Source organism: Lacerta agilis, chromosome 3 (assembly GCF_009819535.1).
Source record: "Lacerta agilis isolate rLacAgi1 chromosome 3, rLacAgi1.pri, whole genome shotgun sequence".
NCBI classification, from domain to species: Eukaryota; Metazoa; Chordata; class Lepidosauria; order Squamata; family Lacertidae; genus Lacerta; species Lacerta agilis.
In genome coordinates this window covers 298,121-315,087 of record NC_046314.1, presented here as the reverse complement: position 1 = coordinate 315,087, position 16,967 = coordinate 298,121, and the positions used below count along the sequence as shown (strand labels likewise).

Genomic DNA, 16,967 nt, shown 5'->3' with positions numbered 1-16,967 from the left:
GGGGCATATTCTGGGAAAGTTTCAGGGTGGGCAGTTTCTAGGGTGGGCAGAGCTGGGATGGGGGCAGTTTCTAGGGTGGGCAGAGCTGGGATGGGCAGGGGTTAAGAGGGAAGGCTTGGAAAGAAAGGGTCTCTTTACAGGGAGGGCTCAGGGGGAGGGGGCATATTCAGGGAGGAATTAAGGGGGGATTCTGGAATGGATTAAGGGGGAAGGGGGCAGATTCTGGGAAGGTTTCAGGGTGGGTGGGGCATATTTAGGGAGGGCATGAGAGGCAAGGGGGCATATTCTGGGAAAGTTTCAGGGTGGGCAGTTTCTAGGGTGGGCAGAGCTGGGATGGGCAGGGGTTAAGAGGGAAGGCTTGGAAAGAAAGGGTCTCTTTACAGGGAGGGCTCAGGGGGAGGGGGCATATTCAGGGAGGAATTAAGGGAGCAGATTCTGGGAAGGTTTCAGGGGTTGATAGTTTCAGGGTGGGCAGTTTCTATGGCGGACTGAGCTGGGATGGGATGGGGGCAAAAGCAACAGGCTCTCTGGGGCTGAGCCGGCTCGCGCGCCTGCTTGTCCTCCTCCTGCTCCCGCTGCCCCCCGTCGCTACCTCTGTTCCCCTTCGGGGAGAAGGGACGGGAGGAGGAGGAAGAGGCGATCCTCGCACAGAGCAGTGACTGCTCTGTGCAAGGCATAGGAGAGGAAAAGCATCGAGGAGCACTTTCTCCCCACTTTTCCCTCCCCGATGCGTTGCGCAGAGCAGGCACAGGATCATAGAGTCTCAGCGCAGTTTCTACAGTGGGCAGAGCTGGGATGGGCAGGGGTAGAGCAGGCACAGGATCATAGAGTCTCAGCGCAGTTTCTACAGTGGGCAGAGCTGGGATGGGCAGGGGTAGAGCAGGCACAGGATCATAGAGTCTCAGCGCAGTTTCTACAGTGGGCAGAGCTGGGATGGGCAGGGGTTAAGAGCACTTTCTCCCCGCTTTTCCCTCCCCGATGCCTTGCGCAGAGCAGGCACAGGACGAGGGATCAGAGAGCAGGCACAGATGGGGGATCGGCAGGGCAGGGGAGACAAGCAGCAAGAAAGGATCCCTTTCTTGCCGCTTGTCCCTTTGCAGCCGCCCGCTTCACCTGAGTATAAGCCGAGGGCGGCTTTTTCAGCCCAAAAAATGGGCTGAAAAAGTCGGCTTATACTCACGTATATACGGTAACCCTGGCAAGTACTTCATACTGCCACACAATATACTCTAATAGGGTTAAACCAAATCAATGCACATGCCTCCCGAGCGGTGGGCATTGAGGAAGGTTAGTTGCCCCAAGAGGAGCCACAAATCCCACCCCACTTTATTGCATGAAAACAATAGGCTGCATCAAACATATTCAGCTGCACTAAAAGAAGGGGTTTTGTGACTGGAATCAATGGCACTGAATGCCAGCAACTCTTTTTTCACACCAATTACAACCATTTTGTGCTGGCACCTGTAGAATTTTTATCAAGATCACCTTATTTAAAAAAAAAATCAGAAGAAGGACTGAAAAACAATACCTTTTATTAGTTTGGGATGTGGTGCATAAGCTGTTGGTCCTTGAGCCCCTTTGTCTCCTGGCTCTCCCTGTGTAAATGCAAATTCAGTTCACTGGTTTTATTTGTGGTTGCATGTAAAATACTTTCCTTATTCTGAACAAATAAAAGATATACAAACATCCTCCCTCATGTCACAGGAATATGTCTAAGATTGCCTCTCATTCCCCACAAATTTCTGTAATTTCTCTTTGTCATCTTTCTGCACATGATCCATGTGAGTTAGAATGTCTGTACCAAAGTAAATTATTGCTAAAATAAATATATTTTAGGAGTGTCATCTCCTCTGGAGTGAGCAACACATTGAAACCTCCTTTCTTCATTAAAGATGAATGCTGTATTTCTTTTTTCTTTTCTTTTTATTCTTGTAAAAGGTAAAAATAACATTTACTCACTCGGAATACTTTTTGAAGAGTAACAAATACAGCAGCTTTTTTTCAGGCAGGCTTAAAAGGGTAATTCAGTTAAAAAGACATACTTAAGTCTAGCTTAAAATGGAGTCTGAGTGTGGAGCTCAGACACGGCGGGTGTTTTCACATTGCTGGTAGAGTGGAAGAAGAATGGCAAGGGCAGGAGGTAAGAGGGCGAGTACTGCGAAAGGGGAGAGACTGGGCTGGAACCATCAAGGGAGGCCTCTGCCTGACCCCACAACCCCAAACATTTTTTGAAATGTTAAGATATCCTTATCTTGAAGTTTTATCAATTGTATTGTTCGTACTGTATTTGAATTTGTGGATTACTTAGGGGCCTTTGGGGGGCAAAATAAATAAAGAGTAATGTAACATTAAAAGTTCCCATTTCACCCAGCTGCGCAGTCTTGGACTTCACTTGCTCCACCCTGAGATGGGAGGCAGCCGGCACCAGGGTACAAACGTATCTTCCACAGCAGACAGGGCAGTTCATGGACCTCTCACAAGCATGGTTCATACATAAAACTTACAACAGTGTTTTTCAACCTTTTTTGGGCAAAGGCACACTTGTTTCATGAAAAAAATCACGAGGCACACCACCATTAGAAAATGTTAAAAAATTTAACTCTGTGCCTATATATAAAGTAATTCTCTTGAATTTTTCAATTTTTCAATTTTCCCACGGCACACCAGGCAACACCTCGCGGCACACTAAACACTGCCTTACACCATGCTTTTTTCAATCACTGTTTATTAAACCATGATTTAGCATTATTTGTGAACCTAGCCCAGCCCAGCATCTTAACTATGCTTTATTAACTATGGTTAAGAGTTGCTTTCAAGTTAATGTTTGCAGTTGGTTTGAACATTTACCATTGATCAGCATTATGTGTGAACCTGGACCTTCTCCTTAAGCAGCTGTCATTACCCAAAAGCAGCAAAACATTCAACTGCATTCCAGGCTCAGCAGCTCTCATTGGTGCTTTTAACAATTCTGCTTAAGTGATTGTTGGCCAGATGCCTGAGCTTTAACTATCACTTATTAAATGCGGCTAACATTGACTGTGTGAACCAACCCACTGACATCCCTCCAGCTTGTTCTTGGCAGGTCTCTCCTTCCACGGACACCAAGGCCAATCCCCTCCATTGCAGGAGACATGTGGGCTGTGTCTTCCTTCCTTTCTGGGATGCCAAGGTTTGGTTTTATTTGCCGTACTGGGATTGTCTGGCTTACCCGAGCCCTACTCTTCCATTTGTGCTTGGGTACTATGTAGTTGTTGTACCTCCTCCTGGTCCCATGGCTGGCCAGGCTCTCTTGTGCTTTCCTATGGGTCCGGAGTATAGTGAAGGAATGGAGTGCTCAGGTGATCCCCTACAAGGTGTTTCTCACCTTCACCAGGCCATAACACTTGGGATATTGACCAATGAAGCACATAATTTGAAAAGAGCCATTCTATACAACTTGCTCCATCTGTGGAATTAATATTGTGCAAGTAACATATTAGAATAACAAGCTACCTTAGTTCCTTTTTGACCAGGGGAGCCAGGGAAGCCATCATGTCCTGGGAAACCCTGAAATACAGTTCAAAACAACTGAAGGTAATTTCAGGATTTTTATCAAAACTCCATAGACAATCTTTCATGCTCCCCCTCTCACCTAAACTCACTCTCTAAACTCTCTCTCTCCCCCCCCAATTTGTTAGTTGCTGCTGTCACCTTTTTAAGATAAGCTTTCTGGATATTGCACAAGTATGCACTGCAGCAGAGGAAGAGGTGGGAACTAAGACCATTTTGTTGGCTCTGCTAAAGGAGCAGCTCCACAGGGCTCTGAACTGTTTTCATCCAGTCTGTGTGGGATAACCACACAGCCTCATATAACCAACATGCAAAAGTCTAATGACTGCATGAAGAGGTTAATACCATAAAGTAAGCTGTCCTGCCAGGCTTAGCCAAGTCCACTTCCTCTCACCTTGGGAGGGCACAGGTGGGGAGGGTAAGGAGATGGAATGGGAATTTCCCCCCCAACTAGTTCCTTATTTCAAGATCCAAGCCACAATCTGATTTCAGGGCTACAAACTTACCACATCCCCTTCTGTTCCTGTGAGACCGTTGATTCCCGGCAAACCCTATGAAATCACAGTTGGTTGGTTATTTATTTATTTATTTATTTATTTATTTATTTGTTTGGTTTGTATCCTGTCCTTCCTCCTACAGGAGCCCATATAAAAACAAACACATGCCCTCAAAGTTACTAATTTCAGAGTTGTTGTGTAATTACCAGTCATCAAATGCCCTGGTGAACAGGAATGCTTTTTCCATTCCCCCTGAAATGAGCCATCGAGTCCAACCCTCTGCAATCCAGGGTATTAACGGGGGGCTTTAACAACAACAACATATTTATTTATTTATTTATTTATTTATTTCTACCCAATTATTTGAACTCACAACCCTGAGATGAAGGGTCTCATGCTCTACAGACGGAGCTATCCCAGCATGGGGGGAATTTGTTCTGGTGCCAAATATGGTAAAAGTCAGATCCAACAGTATCACCCAAATAAAATTTTACTGGATTCATTATCTAAATCCACACTACCCAAAATGTAACATTTAATTGTGACAGTCTCTGATGGTCTGGTAGAATGACAGGGGAAATATCATATTGGGAATGGCAAACAATTTGCTCTTTATTTTGACCAGATACTTACCCTTTGTCCTGTAAAGCCTGTTATTCCTTCCTCTCCCTTTTCTGCTGAAAGTGCATGATGACCCTAACAAACAAAGAAAAACTATTTGCTCTGATTTAACATCACAATTAGATTCAGCATGATAATCAAATTGTACACATTGCAGGCCCCCTTCTGGCAACTCCTGCAGCCAAACAGATTGCTCTGCTTTCCTTTGGACCCCATTGGTGAGGCTGAGAGTTGTCTGGGCAGCCCAGGACCTCCAGACATACAGGCCAGGCTTGTGCCCAGAACAGGGCACTTCGGTACTACTAATGCAGTAGTTTGACTTCACCCCAGAAGGCATACTCCATTGTCTCTCAAGACAGATGAATGCCAACAATCACATTGCATGGAGAGCAGAGAGAGCATTTCCATGAACAAGTATGGGCCAAACATACTCTCTTAAGCATATGTTTGTCCTGTTCACATATAAAGCACAGGCCTCCTTTTTACAACAAAAAAGAGTGTGAGAGGGAAGCCCGCCCAGTGAGCTTTGCTGTCTGCTGCTGCTTTAACACAATTTTCTCCAGTCCTGCTTATATTACAATTGAGCCAAGCAGGAAGAGCTTTGCATAAAGATAGGGAGTTGAGATGGACAGCAGGGCCAGACCAGAGTCGGGTGATAAAGCGCCTCCAAATTCCACCAGAGGGCGGGAGCCTCTCTCTGATTGGCTGCTGGAGGGGAGGGGCGGAGCAGCACATTCAGAGGGGAAATGGCAGGTGCTGTTTCTGAGGAAGAAGTTGGACAGGGCTTGGTCTGAGATGGGAGAAAGGGATGAGGAGAGCGTTTGACTGAGGGAGAACTGGCTCTGATCCGAGTGGTACATCCGCTCTATAGCCAGAGGAAGGAGTCTGGCAGCCTAGATGGGAAGAGCGGCTGGAGGGTCTGGGGAGGGAGAAGATGGGGGAAGACACACTCAGCCGGGGTCTCCTTCCAGTCGGGAGGGGAGAGATCTTCTAGGCCAGAGCATCCCAAACTTTTCATCTAGATGACACACTTTTAAGAGATGCCTCATTTTGGGACACACGACTTCAGATTTATGGGACATGGGTGGCGCTGTGGGTTAAACCACTGAGCCTAGGGCTTGCCGATCAGAAGGTTGGCAGTTCGAATCCCTGCCATGGGGTGGGCTCCCGTTGCTTGGTCCAAGCTCCTGCCCACCTAGCAGTTCGAAAGCACGTCAAAGTGCAAGTAGATAAATAGGGAGGACAATGTAGGCAATACTGGACTGCAACAGGTTGACAATTTCAGAGTAAGAGAAGGGTGGATCAGGTGGGGGCCTCATCCACCCCCTCCCCAACTTTTTATGACCCACAAAGACCCCACTGATTTTGAAGGTGTCAGGAAAAGGAAAAAACCAACAGCATTTCAGTAACCGCAGTGGTGGAATGCACAGAGCCCACTTTGCAAATCTGGGTGCCATCTGCCCTCTCCTCCTAATCACATAAATCATTTGATAAAACTCAGGGCTGGCCCAAGATGCTTTAGCACCTGAGGGAAACCACAAAATGGTGCTGCCACCCCCACCAGCAAAAAAAGGGGCAAGTTAAGATCCACATCAGGAACAAGTGGGCAATAAAGATCTACATCAGAAACAAGAGGGGAATAAAACCAACCTTACTCGACAGCCGAAGTGGGAATCAAAGATGATTTTTTTGGGGGGAGAAGAGGCCCCCTCTTAATCACACTGGATGTATGTAGACCCCAGAGGGCAGCCCCTCCTATTTGTCATGAGGCCACTGTAGAGGGGACACTGAGGCGGTGGCAGATCCAGCCTCCAAGGAGTGCACCACAGTCATTGCTACTGCTGTGGCGGCTGCAGCGGGTGATGCTCCTGTGGATCCAGCAGCCCGAGGAGACCGCTGCACCTTGCCTCCTGGGTGGACTGGCCCTGTCCCAGATCAGCTGATCTGCATAAATCAGCAGATGACGGGGCCTGAGTTTACATGAGAGGATGACGTGGCCACCTCCTATTGGGATACATTATGCAGAGGAAAGGGAAAGCTGAGTGTAGTCGGACATGCACTCTGAAATGTCATTGCAGGGAGAAGGCAGGCAGGCCAAAGCTCAGAAGGAGCTCAGGCTTGCAAGAGAGGTTAAAAATAATTTCTAAAGGTTTATTTGGCTATATTCAAAGTGGGAGGAAGAACAAGGAAATAACAGTTCCTCTGTGTGGAGAAGATGGAGAAATCATAGAATCCTAGAGTTGGAAGAGACCACAAGGGCCATCCAGTCCAACCCCCTGCCAAGCAGGAAACACCATCAAAGCATTCCTGACAGATGGCTGTCAAGCCTCTGCTTAAAGACCTCCAAAGGAGACTCCACCACACTCCTTGGTAGCAAATTCCACTGCCGAACAGCTCTCACTGTCAGGAAGTTCTTCCTAATGTTTAGGTGGAATCTTCTTTCTTGTAGTTTGAATCCATTGCCCCGTGTCCGCTTCTCTGGAGCAGCAGAAAACAACCTTTCACCCTCCTCTATATGATGTCCTTTTATATATTTGAACATGGCTATCATATCACCCCTTAACCTTCTCTTCTCCAGGCTAAACATACCCAGCTCCCTAAGCCGTTCCTCATAAGGCATCGTTTCCAGGCCTTTGACCATTTTGGTTGCCCTCTTCTGGACACATTCCAGCTTGTCAGTATCCTTCTTGAACTGTGGTGCCCAGAAATGGACACAGTATTGCAGGTGAGGTCTGACCAGAGCAGAATACAGTGGTACTATTACCTCCCTTGATCTAGACGCTATACTCCTATTGATGCAGCCCAGAATTGCATTGGCTTTTTTAGCTGCTGCATCACACTGTTGACTCATGTCAAGTTGATGGTCTACCAAGACTCCTAGATCCTTTTCACATGTACTGCTCTCAAGCCAGGTGTCACCCATCCTGTATTTGTGCCTTTCATATTATTATTATTTTTGCCCAAGTGCAGTACTTTACATTTATCCCTGTTAAAATTCATCTTGTTTACTTTGGCCCAGTTCTCTAATCTGTTAAGGTCATTTTGAAGTGTGATCCTGTCCTCTGGGGTATTAGCCACCCCTCCCAATTTGGTTACAGGTGGGTAGCCGTGTTGGTCTGCCATAGTCAAAACAAAATCGAAAATTCTTTCTAGTAGCACCTTAGAGACCAACTGAGTTTGTTCCTGGTATGAGCTTTCGTGTGCATGCACACTTCTTCAGATACCAATTTGGTGTCAGCTGTAAACTTGATCAGGATGCTCTCAAGCCCATCTTCCAAGTCATTGATAAAGATGTTGAATAAGACTGGGCCCAAGACAGAACCCTGTGGCACCCCACTAGTCACATCTCTCCAGGATGAAGAGGAGCCATTGATGAGCACCCTTTGGGTTCGGTCAGTCAGCCAGTTACAAATCCACTGAATGGTAGCATTGTCTAGCCCACATTTTACCAGTTTCTTTACAAGAATATCATGGGGCACCTTGTCAAAGGCCTTGCTGAAATCAAGATAGGCTATATCCACAGCATTCCCTTCATCTACCAGGCTTGTAATTCTGTCAAAAAATGAGATCAGGTTAGTCTGACATGACTTATTTTTCAGAAACCCATGCTGACTTTTAGTTATCACAGCGTTCCTTTCTAGGTGCTCACAGACCGTTTGCTTAATGATCTGCTCTGGAATCTTTCCTGGTATTGATGTCAGGCTGACTGGGCGGTAATTGTTTGGGTCTTCTCTTTCCCCCTTTTTGAAAATAGGGACAACATTTGCCTTCCTCCAGTCTGCTGGCACTTCGCCTGTTCTCCAGGAATTCTCAAAGATTACTGCCAGTGGTTCTGAAATCACAACTGGGTTGGTTCAGTGGTTCTGAAAATGCAAGTGGGTGACAGAGAGAAGCCAGAACTGCTTGACACCGACTTTGTTCCTGTCTTCTCCCAGAAGGAAAACAGTGTACAGCCTGGTGATCATAACCAATCCATTTCAATAGCGATAAACAAAATGGATGAATCTAAGTATGGCATATGGTGCCTTGGCTCTTTCCCATTGACATACTACTGATTATATTGAACACAGGAGTATAATTGTGCTGCATTTCTTTCTGTGTACTTACTGGAATTCCAGCTTCTCCCCTTATTCCTTTTATTCCTTTCTCACCCTAGCAATATATAAAAAAGAACAGTTAATGCTTGAGCAAGACATTTGTATTAATCAAAAATCAAATTTAAGTTCTGTCCTAGGCTAAATTTACACTGGATAGAAAGTATAGGTGCAAGTAACCTGTGACACGGGTGGCGCTGTGGGTTAAACCACAGAGCCTAGGGCTTGCTGATCAGAAGGTCGGCGGTTCGAATCCTTGCGACGGGGTGAGCTGCCATTACTTGGTCCCAGCTCCTGCCCACCTAGCAGTTCAAAAGCACGTCAAAAGTGCAAGTAGATAAATAGGTACTGCTCCAGCGGGAAGGTAAATGGCGTTTCCGTGCGCTGCTCTGGTTCGCCAGAAGCAGCTTTGCCATGCTGGCCACATGACCCAGAAGCTGTACGCCGGCTCCCTCGGCCATTAACGCGAGATGAGTGCCACAACCCCAGAGTCGGTGACGACTGGACCTAATGGCCAGGGGTCCCTTTACCTTACCTTTAACCTGTGACAGTGCATCTTTGATACACTGGCAGTGTGTTCCCAGTATGCAATGCCACCAGCAGAGGAGCCAAAATGGATCAGTACTAGGAACAGACAGCACCCAGTTTGAATCCTTACATGCAGTGCCAAACCTTACACTGGCGTAACATTACATAAGGAGAGAAGGTAGTATAAAATAAAAGAATCTTGCTGAACCCAATGGAGAGCAAAACATTGCCCCCGTCTCTTCCTACTCCACCCACAGTGCCACAAAGGAGCATAGGATTCAAATGAATTCTGTACCCAAACACACCCACAACTGCATGTAAATCCTGGTCAAAATCCATCACTCAGATGCAAAGGCACAAAACTCTCTCTCTGGCTGCATGTCATGCAGATTTAGAGCAGACATGTGGAATCTGCTTTGTTTTTTTTACTAGAACCCTGAGATCTACCAGGAATCAGAGCCAGGAATTCAGAGTCCACTAATTTGCTGAGTTTAAGAACTGAATGTTACTTACAGTCCTTCCAGAAAAGAAATCCATCCCTTGTTATCACCTCACACCCCAGCCAGCTTTTTTTCATTTCCGCAGTATAACACGGGGAGGTGGAGAATCATTGTGTTGTTGACTGATTAAAAAACCTTTATTGTCTATTTCAAATTGCTTGGAGATGTACTGTCAGATCCTAATCCAGTGGTGGTGAACCTATGGCACATGTGCCAGAGAGGGCACTCAGAGCCCTCTCTGTGGGCACGCGCACAGTCGCCCCAGCAGGGCCGTAGCTTCCGTGCGGGGGAGGGGGAGGGGGAGGGGGAGGGGGAGGAGAGCTTGCATGTGCCGTCCAGGCCTGGCGAGCAATGGGAGAGGGTGACTCTTAGTGCAGTCTTCCAGTGTACACTAGTGGCCAAAATTGTGAAACTTTCTGGAAAAAAATGTATTTCTGAGGTTTGATAGCTCATAACTCCACTTTGGTTTGGAGTAATACCAGTGCGTTTTTCTGTGGGGATGCAGGGGGACACAAACCCCTAAACATTTGGTGAATTTAAAGGGAGAAGAAATTCACTGTATTTATTTTCCCCGATTTGAACTGTATTCCCTCCCCCCCTGGTGGTGATTTTCTTGAGTCAAAATGAGAGTACCCCCCTAACATTTTTTAAAGAAAAAAAGCACTGAGTTATACCATAAAATTAAATATCAATAGAAAAATAATTTAATGAAGAATGTAATGCAATAACTTTTATGAAGGATTATTTATTAGAACATCAGTCATAAAGACGAAACGTGAAACACACAGTGCCAACTGCCATGTTGGCAACTGATAAATAAGTGGGTTTCAGGTTGCAGTATGGGCACTCGGTCTCCTATATTTTGCCCATCCCTGACTTAGGACATGTAAGAAGAAACTTTGTTGCTGAGAACCATGGAAAAAGACCCTTTGCATAGTGCAAGGACAAAGCACTCACACAGGTCATGCAAGGAAAGGGGGAGCCCACGATTCAGTCTGGTTGCAGTGTTGTTTCTTTGTTTAAAGCACTATAACAGAGGTCGCCAAACTAAGGCCCGCGGGCCGGATACAGCCCACCAGGCTCGTTAATCCGGCCCGTGAACTTTGCAGACCCTGCCGCCCACTCAGTCTGTCCCCGCGCTAAACAGGCATGGCGCGGAGGCTGACTTCCATGACGCGGCACGGCTTCTGATTGGCTGCAGGAAGCTCCTGCTGCCAATCAGAAGTCGTGGACACCTCTGGGTGCCGCCCCTTCCTTCCTGCTGAGGCGGCCAAGCAGGAGGAAGCAATCGAGTGGGAAGGAAGTGGCAGCAGCGCGGAGGCCAGTGGCATGGGCTCTGCGCCCCGCCGAGACAGAGGACGCCGACACTGTCGAAGATGAGTGCTTTCGGGAGGGGGTGGGTCCGGCCCCCCACAAGGTTTGAGGGACAGGGGACCAGCCCCCTCCTGAAAAAGTTTGCTGACCCCTGTACTTTAAGGTCAGAACACAGATCTTTGGTCAGTCATTTATTGACATGTATTTTAACTAGCAAATTTCTGGAGTAAAACCTTGTACCAACATTGGAGAGATATGGCTGTACAAGATATAGAATATTTCTGGAATGATTCTGTGATTATTTAATCACAATAGAAAATATAACGCTATTAAGTTCTTAAGATTAGGGTTTCATTTAAAAACGTGTTTTGGGAGGAAGGAAATCTAACCAGATTATTCTTTTATTTCATTTACAGCATATGAGATATGGCCACAGGATAATATTCATCTGCTATTTTGATGAATAAGAACACTCAGGAAAATGCTTTGCTAGTTTCTGTACTCTATGAAATGAATAACTGGGAGTCATTTTTTGTAAGATTTCTAATTACCTTATATTCACTTGAAATTATATCTGTTGAAGTAACAAACTCTCCTGTTGATGAGAGCCCAGGGAGACCAGGGGGCCCAATATCACCCTGCAGGAAAGCCACAATAATATAGTCAACAACAAGTAAAATAAAGGTTTAAAAGTGGTAGTACATTTTTTTGAACTACACCAGAATGAACAACATAAAGAGAACAGTCATATGTTATACTGATTTCAAATCTGAAAAGCTGGAGGATCTGCTGCTATAAATATACCAAAGTACTAAGGACAACAAATGGACTCTGGCCTCCTCATCTCAGGAAGGATTTCATGTGACAAAACTAGAATTGCGTTATAACTCTTCAAGTACTATAAATGTTACTTTTGCTTGCTTGTTTCCTGGGGTTTCACTTTGGGCATGGCTTTGCTTTTAAATCATCACACAATTTCCTGCTAAAGAAGATCCTTTGAGGTCTAACATATTTCTCCTTTTGATATTGTCTTTTATATACATGCACTGCCCTATTGTTTTAGGTTCTCCAATGTTCTTTATTGTACATTGATATTTTGGTTGATGGTGTAGATAAATTTAGCTTAATATATCACATGCTGTTTCTATATTTGTTCATTTGTGCTACAACTCCTTGCAGGCTGGGGGTGACTGCAGTTCAGAATCCAAAAGCCCCTGTATCCCTTCCCTATGAGCAAGTTAAATGATTTTAGAAAACATGACCATGAGGACATAATGAATAATTATAGAATTATGCATGGTGTGGACAGAGATTTTTCTCCATGTCTCATAGTACTAGCTTGTTCTTACGTGCTCATCCGGTTAGCTTGAATGACAATTCTTCTTGTTGGCATCCATCTGTCTCGAAAGACAATGGCGTGCACCTCCAGGAGCCAAGTCAAACCAATGGAGATTCAGGATGCCTGCTAGGGCTGCAGAGACCATTAACTCTAACTGCTACCTCCCATATTCTTTTTGCTATGTTAGCAGCACTGAAGTGACGTCCCCAGGGCAGAAGCCTGGGCAGTGTGTCTGGAGGTCCTGGGCTGCCCACACAACGAGACCCCCTTCTCAGCCTCACTGATGGGGTCCACAGGAAAGCAGGGCAAGGCGTTTGGCACCAGATTGTCTGCAGGAGTTGCTGGAAGGAGGCGTACAAGGTGCCATCCAGCCACCTTAGGGAATCCACTCCGGATCTGTGTAGGGTTTACTCCTGAGCCTTTTCTTCTCCTGAAGATATCCCGCAAGGCAGCAGATAAAATCACAGAATCATAGAATTGGAAGGGACCCTGAAGATCTAGTCCAACTCCCTGCAAGCTATCCCTACGGGGACTGAACCTGCAACCTTGTCTCTAACCAACTGAGTACAGTGGTACCTCGGGTTACAGGCGCTTCAGGTTACAGACTCCGCTAACCAAGGAATAGTACCTCGGGTTAAGAACTTTGCTTCAGCATGAGAACAGAAATCGTGCTCCGGCGGCAGCGGGAGGCCCCATTAGCTAAAGCGGTACCTCAGGTTAAGAACGGACCTCCAGAATGAATTAAGTTCTTAACCAGAGGTACCACTATATATTCAGGAATAATGAAAGTCTTCTCTCTAAAATTTTACACTAATTTGTAGAATTCCCTACTGAAAAATATCATGATGTGCAGTCACTAGGATGGTTTTCAAGAAAGACTAGACAAATTATTATAGAATACATCTTTTGAAGCTAAATAGAAATTCCATGTTCAGAAACATCATATATACATGATAACCAGCTACTGAAGACAGATAGGCAAGGGCCGTCAATTTCATGCTTCCTCTATGTTTTTTCAGAGGCCACTGGGCAAGCACCACAAATTCTCTAACTGTTAACAGCTGTGCTTCTGGCACAAGTCAAAGAATTATCACTCAAAACTGTATTCATCATATTCTGATAGAAATACAAACTAATTAGAATATTCCATTTACCTTGTCACCCTTTTCTCCATGAAAGCCACGGCCTTTGTTGCCCTGAAATGACAAGTAATGATTATTAAGAGGGTGTTTTTCTGGCATATGAAGTACTTGTCCAAATGGTGATCTGGAAACCATTTCTCTCTCTGTTTAACTGTTTTACCAACAATTAAAATAATTCTATGACATTTCGGCTATAAACTATTGGTTGTGACTGGCATTTCCTATAATATCTCTTAATTCTATTCTGATTAAGTAGTAGAATAGTCAATACATGCTTAATAAGAAGAAGAAGAAGAAGAGTTTGGATTTGATATCCCGCTTTATCACTACCCGAAGGAGTCTCAAAGCGGCTCACATTCTCCTTTCCCTTCCTCCCCCACAACAAACACTCTGTGAGATGAGTGGGGCTGAGAGACTTCAGAGAAGTGTGACTAGCCCAAGGTCACCCAGCAGCTGCATGTGGAGGAGTGGAGACGCGAACCCGGTTCCCCAGATTACAAGTCTACCGCTCTTAACCCCTACGCCACACTGGTAATAACAACAACAACAACAACAACAACAACAATAATAATATATTATTATTATTATTATTATTTATACCCTGCCCGTCTGGCTGGGTTTCCCCAGCAACTCTGGGCGGCTTCCAACAAAGATTAAAAATACATTAAAACATCAGTCATTTAAAACTTCCCTAAACAGAGCTGCCTTCAGATGTCTTCTAAACGTCAGATAGTTGTTTATGTCTTTGACATCTGATGGGAGAGCGTTCATGGGGGGGGGGGAGCCCTCTGCCTGGTTCCATGTAACTTTGCTTCTTGCAGTGAGGGAACTGCCAGAAGGCCCTCAGCGCTGGACCTCAGTGTCCGGGCAGAACGATGGGGGTGGAGACGCTCCTTCAGGTATACTGGGCCGAGGCTGTTTAGGGCGTTAAAGGTCAGCACCAACACTTTGAATTGTGCTCGGAAACGTACTGGGAACCAATGTAGGTCTTACAGGACCTCACCCACCCACCAGTCTAGCTGCTCCCACAAATAGCAGCACCTCTTTCAGCGCGAAGGCTAGCAGGTAAAGGCTAGCAGATAGCAAATTTGCATTTGCAACAGACCTGTGGATCATGTTGGTCCCAATCATCAGAAAAAAGACTTACCTGAAGTCCTGGAGATCCTGGTGGCCCTGGAGGTCCCTGAAAACAGAAGTCAGACTGTAAGGGGTTCCTTCAGAGTGTTCACTTCATGTAAATATATGTACCGGTATTTCACATATAGCTTTTAAAATGTAACTAGAATCTAAATATTTTAATAACTGTTTCAGCACTCCAGTGTCCTTTCATGTTTTAATACTAATTAAAAAGCATTAATTCAGACTTGAGGAGTTGTGAGATTTGCCCATGTGCAGTCATCAGGATACCACGCTGCTATCTGCATTAGTGCAACCATTCCCCAGGGCAGTTGAAGAATTATAATTTATGCATTTCATTACACTTACAGGTAGACCTGTGTTTCCAACTGGACCAAATATACCCACTGCACCAGGAGCACCTTGCGGTCCCTAGACAGGAAGATAATTGGTTGTTTTTAAAGTCAAACTGTTCCTTAATAGTTTATCATAAAGTCACTCTTAAAAAAATATTATCACCTTAGTACTTACCGGGAAGCCCCTGAAACCTGGGTCACCAGTGTCTCCCTAGAGAAAGAAATCTTACGATAGTAAATACAAGTCTAACATAAACAGCAATTTCTACTACATTGAAATAAAAAGGTACACATACATTATTTACAGAACTTTGTGGTTATTTGCAAAAGATAAAAGTAATTAGAAAAGTAAACTTTGTATGTATGACAATGTCTTCAATTCATATTTGTAACAGAAACAAAACATTTAACAACTAATATGCAAATACTTATTTCCTGTAAAACATAATAGCTATGTCTATACAATATACGATTTTTTTCAATATATTAACTTGAAAGAGCATGGGGAACAGACCATGGAAAAGGACTTTTATTGACCAAAAAGATTTGTATTGCTGTGATAACTGTTACAGAACTTGCATAGGATATTATTTTACTTGCATTGGATAGAATTTATCTCTATAGATATACACTGAAAAATGAGGTGCAAGATTTTCAGTTGACAGTCTACATTTGGGAACATAATGAAAAAGCCTTCCTCCTGAAAATTTGGCTTCAGAACAAAACTGGAAGGTATCAATCTTCTCACATATTCAAGAAGAGCTGAGACTCTCAAAACATTTGAAAGGAGGTAGAGTAAAGCATGGCAACCAAAAAACCATGGTACCAGAAAACATGCTAACTTTGCACAACATTTTATTAAGTTCTTAACAGCAATGCAAACTTACCTTGAACTGCACGGCTAATTCCGGAGTAAAAACAAAGGGCTCTCCCTTCTGACCTTTGGGTCCTTGGATTCCCTACAGTGGTTGAAAACAAGTATTTAGCTCTCCGCCCATGATCACTAACTGCACAAGGGTTTTATGGAGTTGTTCGGTAAATCAATGTGTATCTATATGTAAGCACTACCATTCCTCTTCCGCTCTAGGAATCCATTGAAAAAAACATGCTTTCCAACATGGGTAAGGAGTAAAACCCTTCCTAAACCCTGTCTCAAGCCAACAGAAGGTAGTGTTGTAAATTTAAATGAAGGTAAGTTGCAAAGTACAGGATTTGTGGCCCATATTGGCACTACTACACATGCCACATAATACCCGCTCTGCATTTGTAAGAACTTGATCAGGCAGGGGAAAGCCAGGATTTACGAGGCAAAAATCCTGACCATGTTCCCCAGTGAGTTCTGGGGAGCTCGCTGCATCCCACTGTGCCGCTGAAGCCCGTGTCTGTCAACTTGAAAGGCAGAACGGGTGCGACCTGGGAGTGTGTCCTTGATGTGGATGAGCCTTTGTCTCTGGCGTGATTTGGGTTGGTTCATCCTTAATCTGGAATATTGGCATTTAATCAAGAGGTGCTCCTGGATTGACATATGATAATGGGCTGCAATCAATTAGGTGCCAAAAGGTCTGGGCCCGGCTCTTTGAAGGTATCTGAATGTTTTTTCTAAAGTTTGAAAATCCTCACAACAGTCAAGAAAGGAAAGGGAAGAACAAGATGGTCTTCTTTTTCTTGTCCTCCCCTGTATAATGAAAAAGACGTGCGTAGCCATGGCTATGTTATTCTGCCTGTTACCATGGAAAAGAGGAGGGAAACTTTTGATTTATGCTCAACAAGGAACTTAACAAGGTTTTATTATGTCCTCCCCCCCCCCCCCGACTGAGGTTGAATGGACTCTATTTAAAATTATCTTTGGATTGGACCAGGAGTGTGAGGGAGCAATGCAGAGCAAGAAGAACGAACGGCTGCTGAACAGAT

At 44.8% G+C, this 16,967-nt stretch overlaps 1 protein-coding gene across 1 annotated transcript in view; it reads right to left on the bottom strand.

Moving 5' to 3' along the window:
* Positions 1-16,967, bottom strand: part of COL4A2 (collagen type IV alpha 2 chain) — a 154,965-nt gene that overhangs the window by 71,979 nt on the left and 66,019 nt on the right. The window contains exons 8-18 of the mRNA XM_033145548.1: positions 15,944-16,015; positions 15,232-15,267; positions 15,070-15,132; positions 14,732-14,767; positions 13,597-13,638; positions 11,655-11,741; positions 8,775-8,819; positions 4,680-4,742; positions 4,056-4,100; positions 3,493-3,546; positions 1,529-1,595 (exon numbers count right to left, since the gene is read on the bottom strand). Of these exons, the coding sequence (XP_033001439.1) occupies positions 1,529-1,595; positions 3,493-3,546; positions 4,056-4,100; positions 4,680-4,742; positions 8,775-8,819; positions 11,655-11,741; positions 13,597-13,638; positions 14,732-14,767; positions 15,070-15,132; positions 15,232-15,267; positions 15,944-16,015 (610 nt within the window). The remainder of the gene's footprint in view (positions 1-1,528; positions 1,596-3,492; positions 3,547-4,055; positions 4,101-4,679; positions 4,743-8,774; positions 8,820-11,654; positions 11,742-13,596; positions 13,639-14,731; positions 14,768-15,069; positions 15,133-15,231; positions 15,268-15,943; positions 16,016-16,967) is intronic.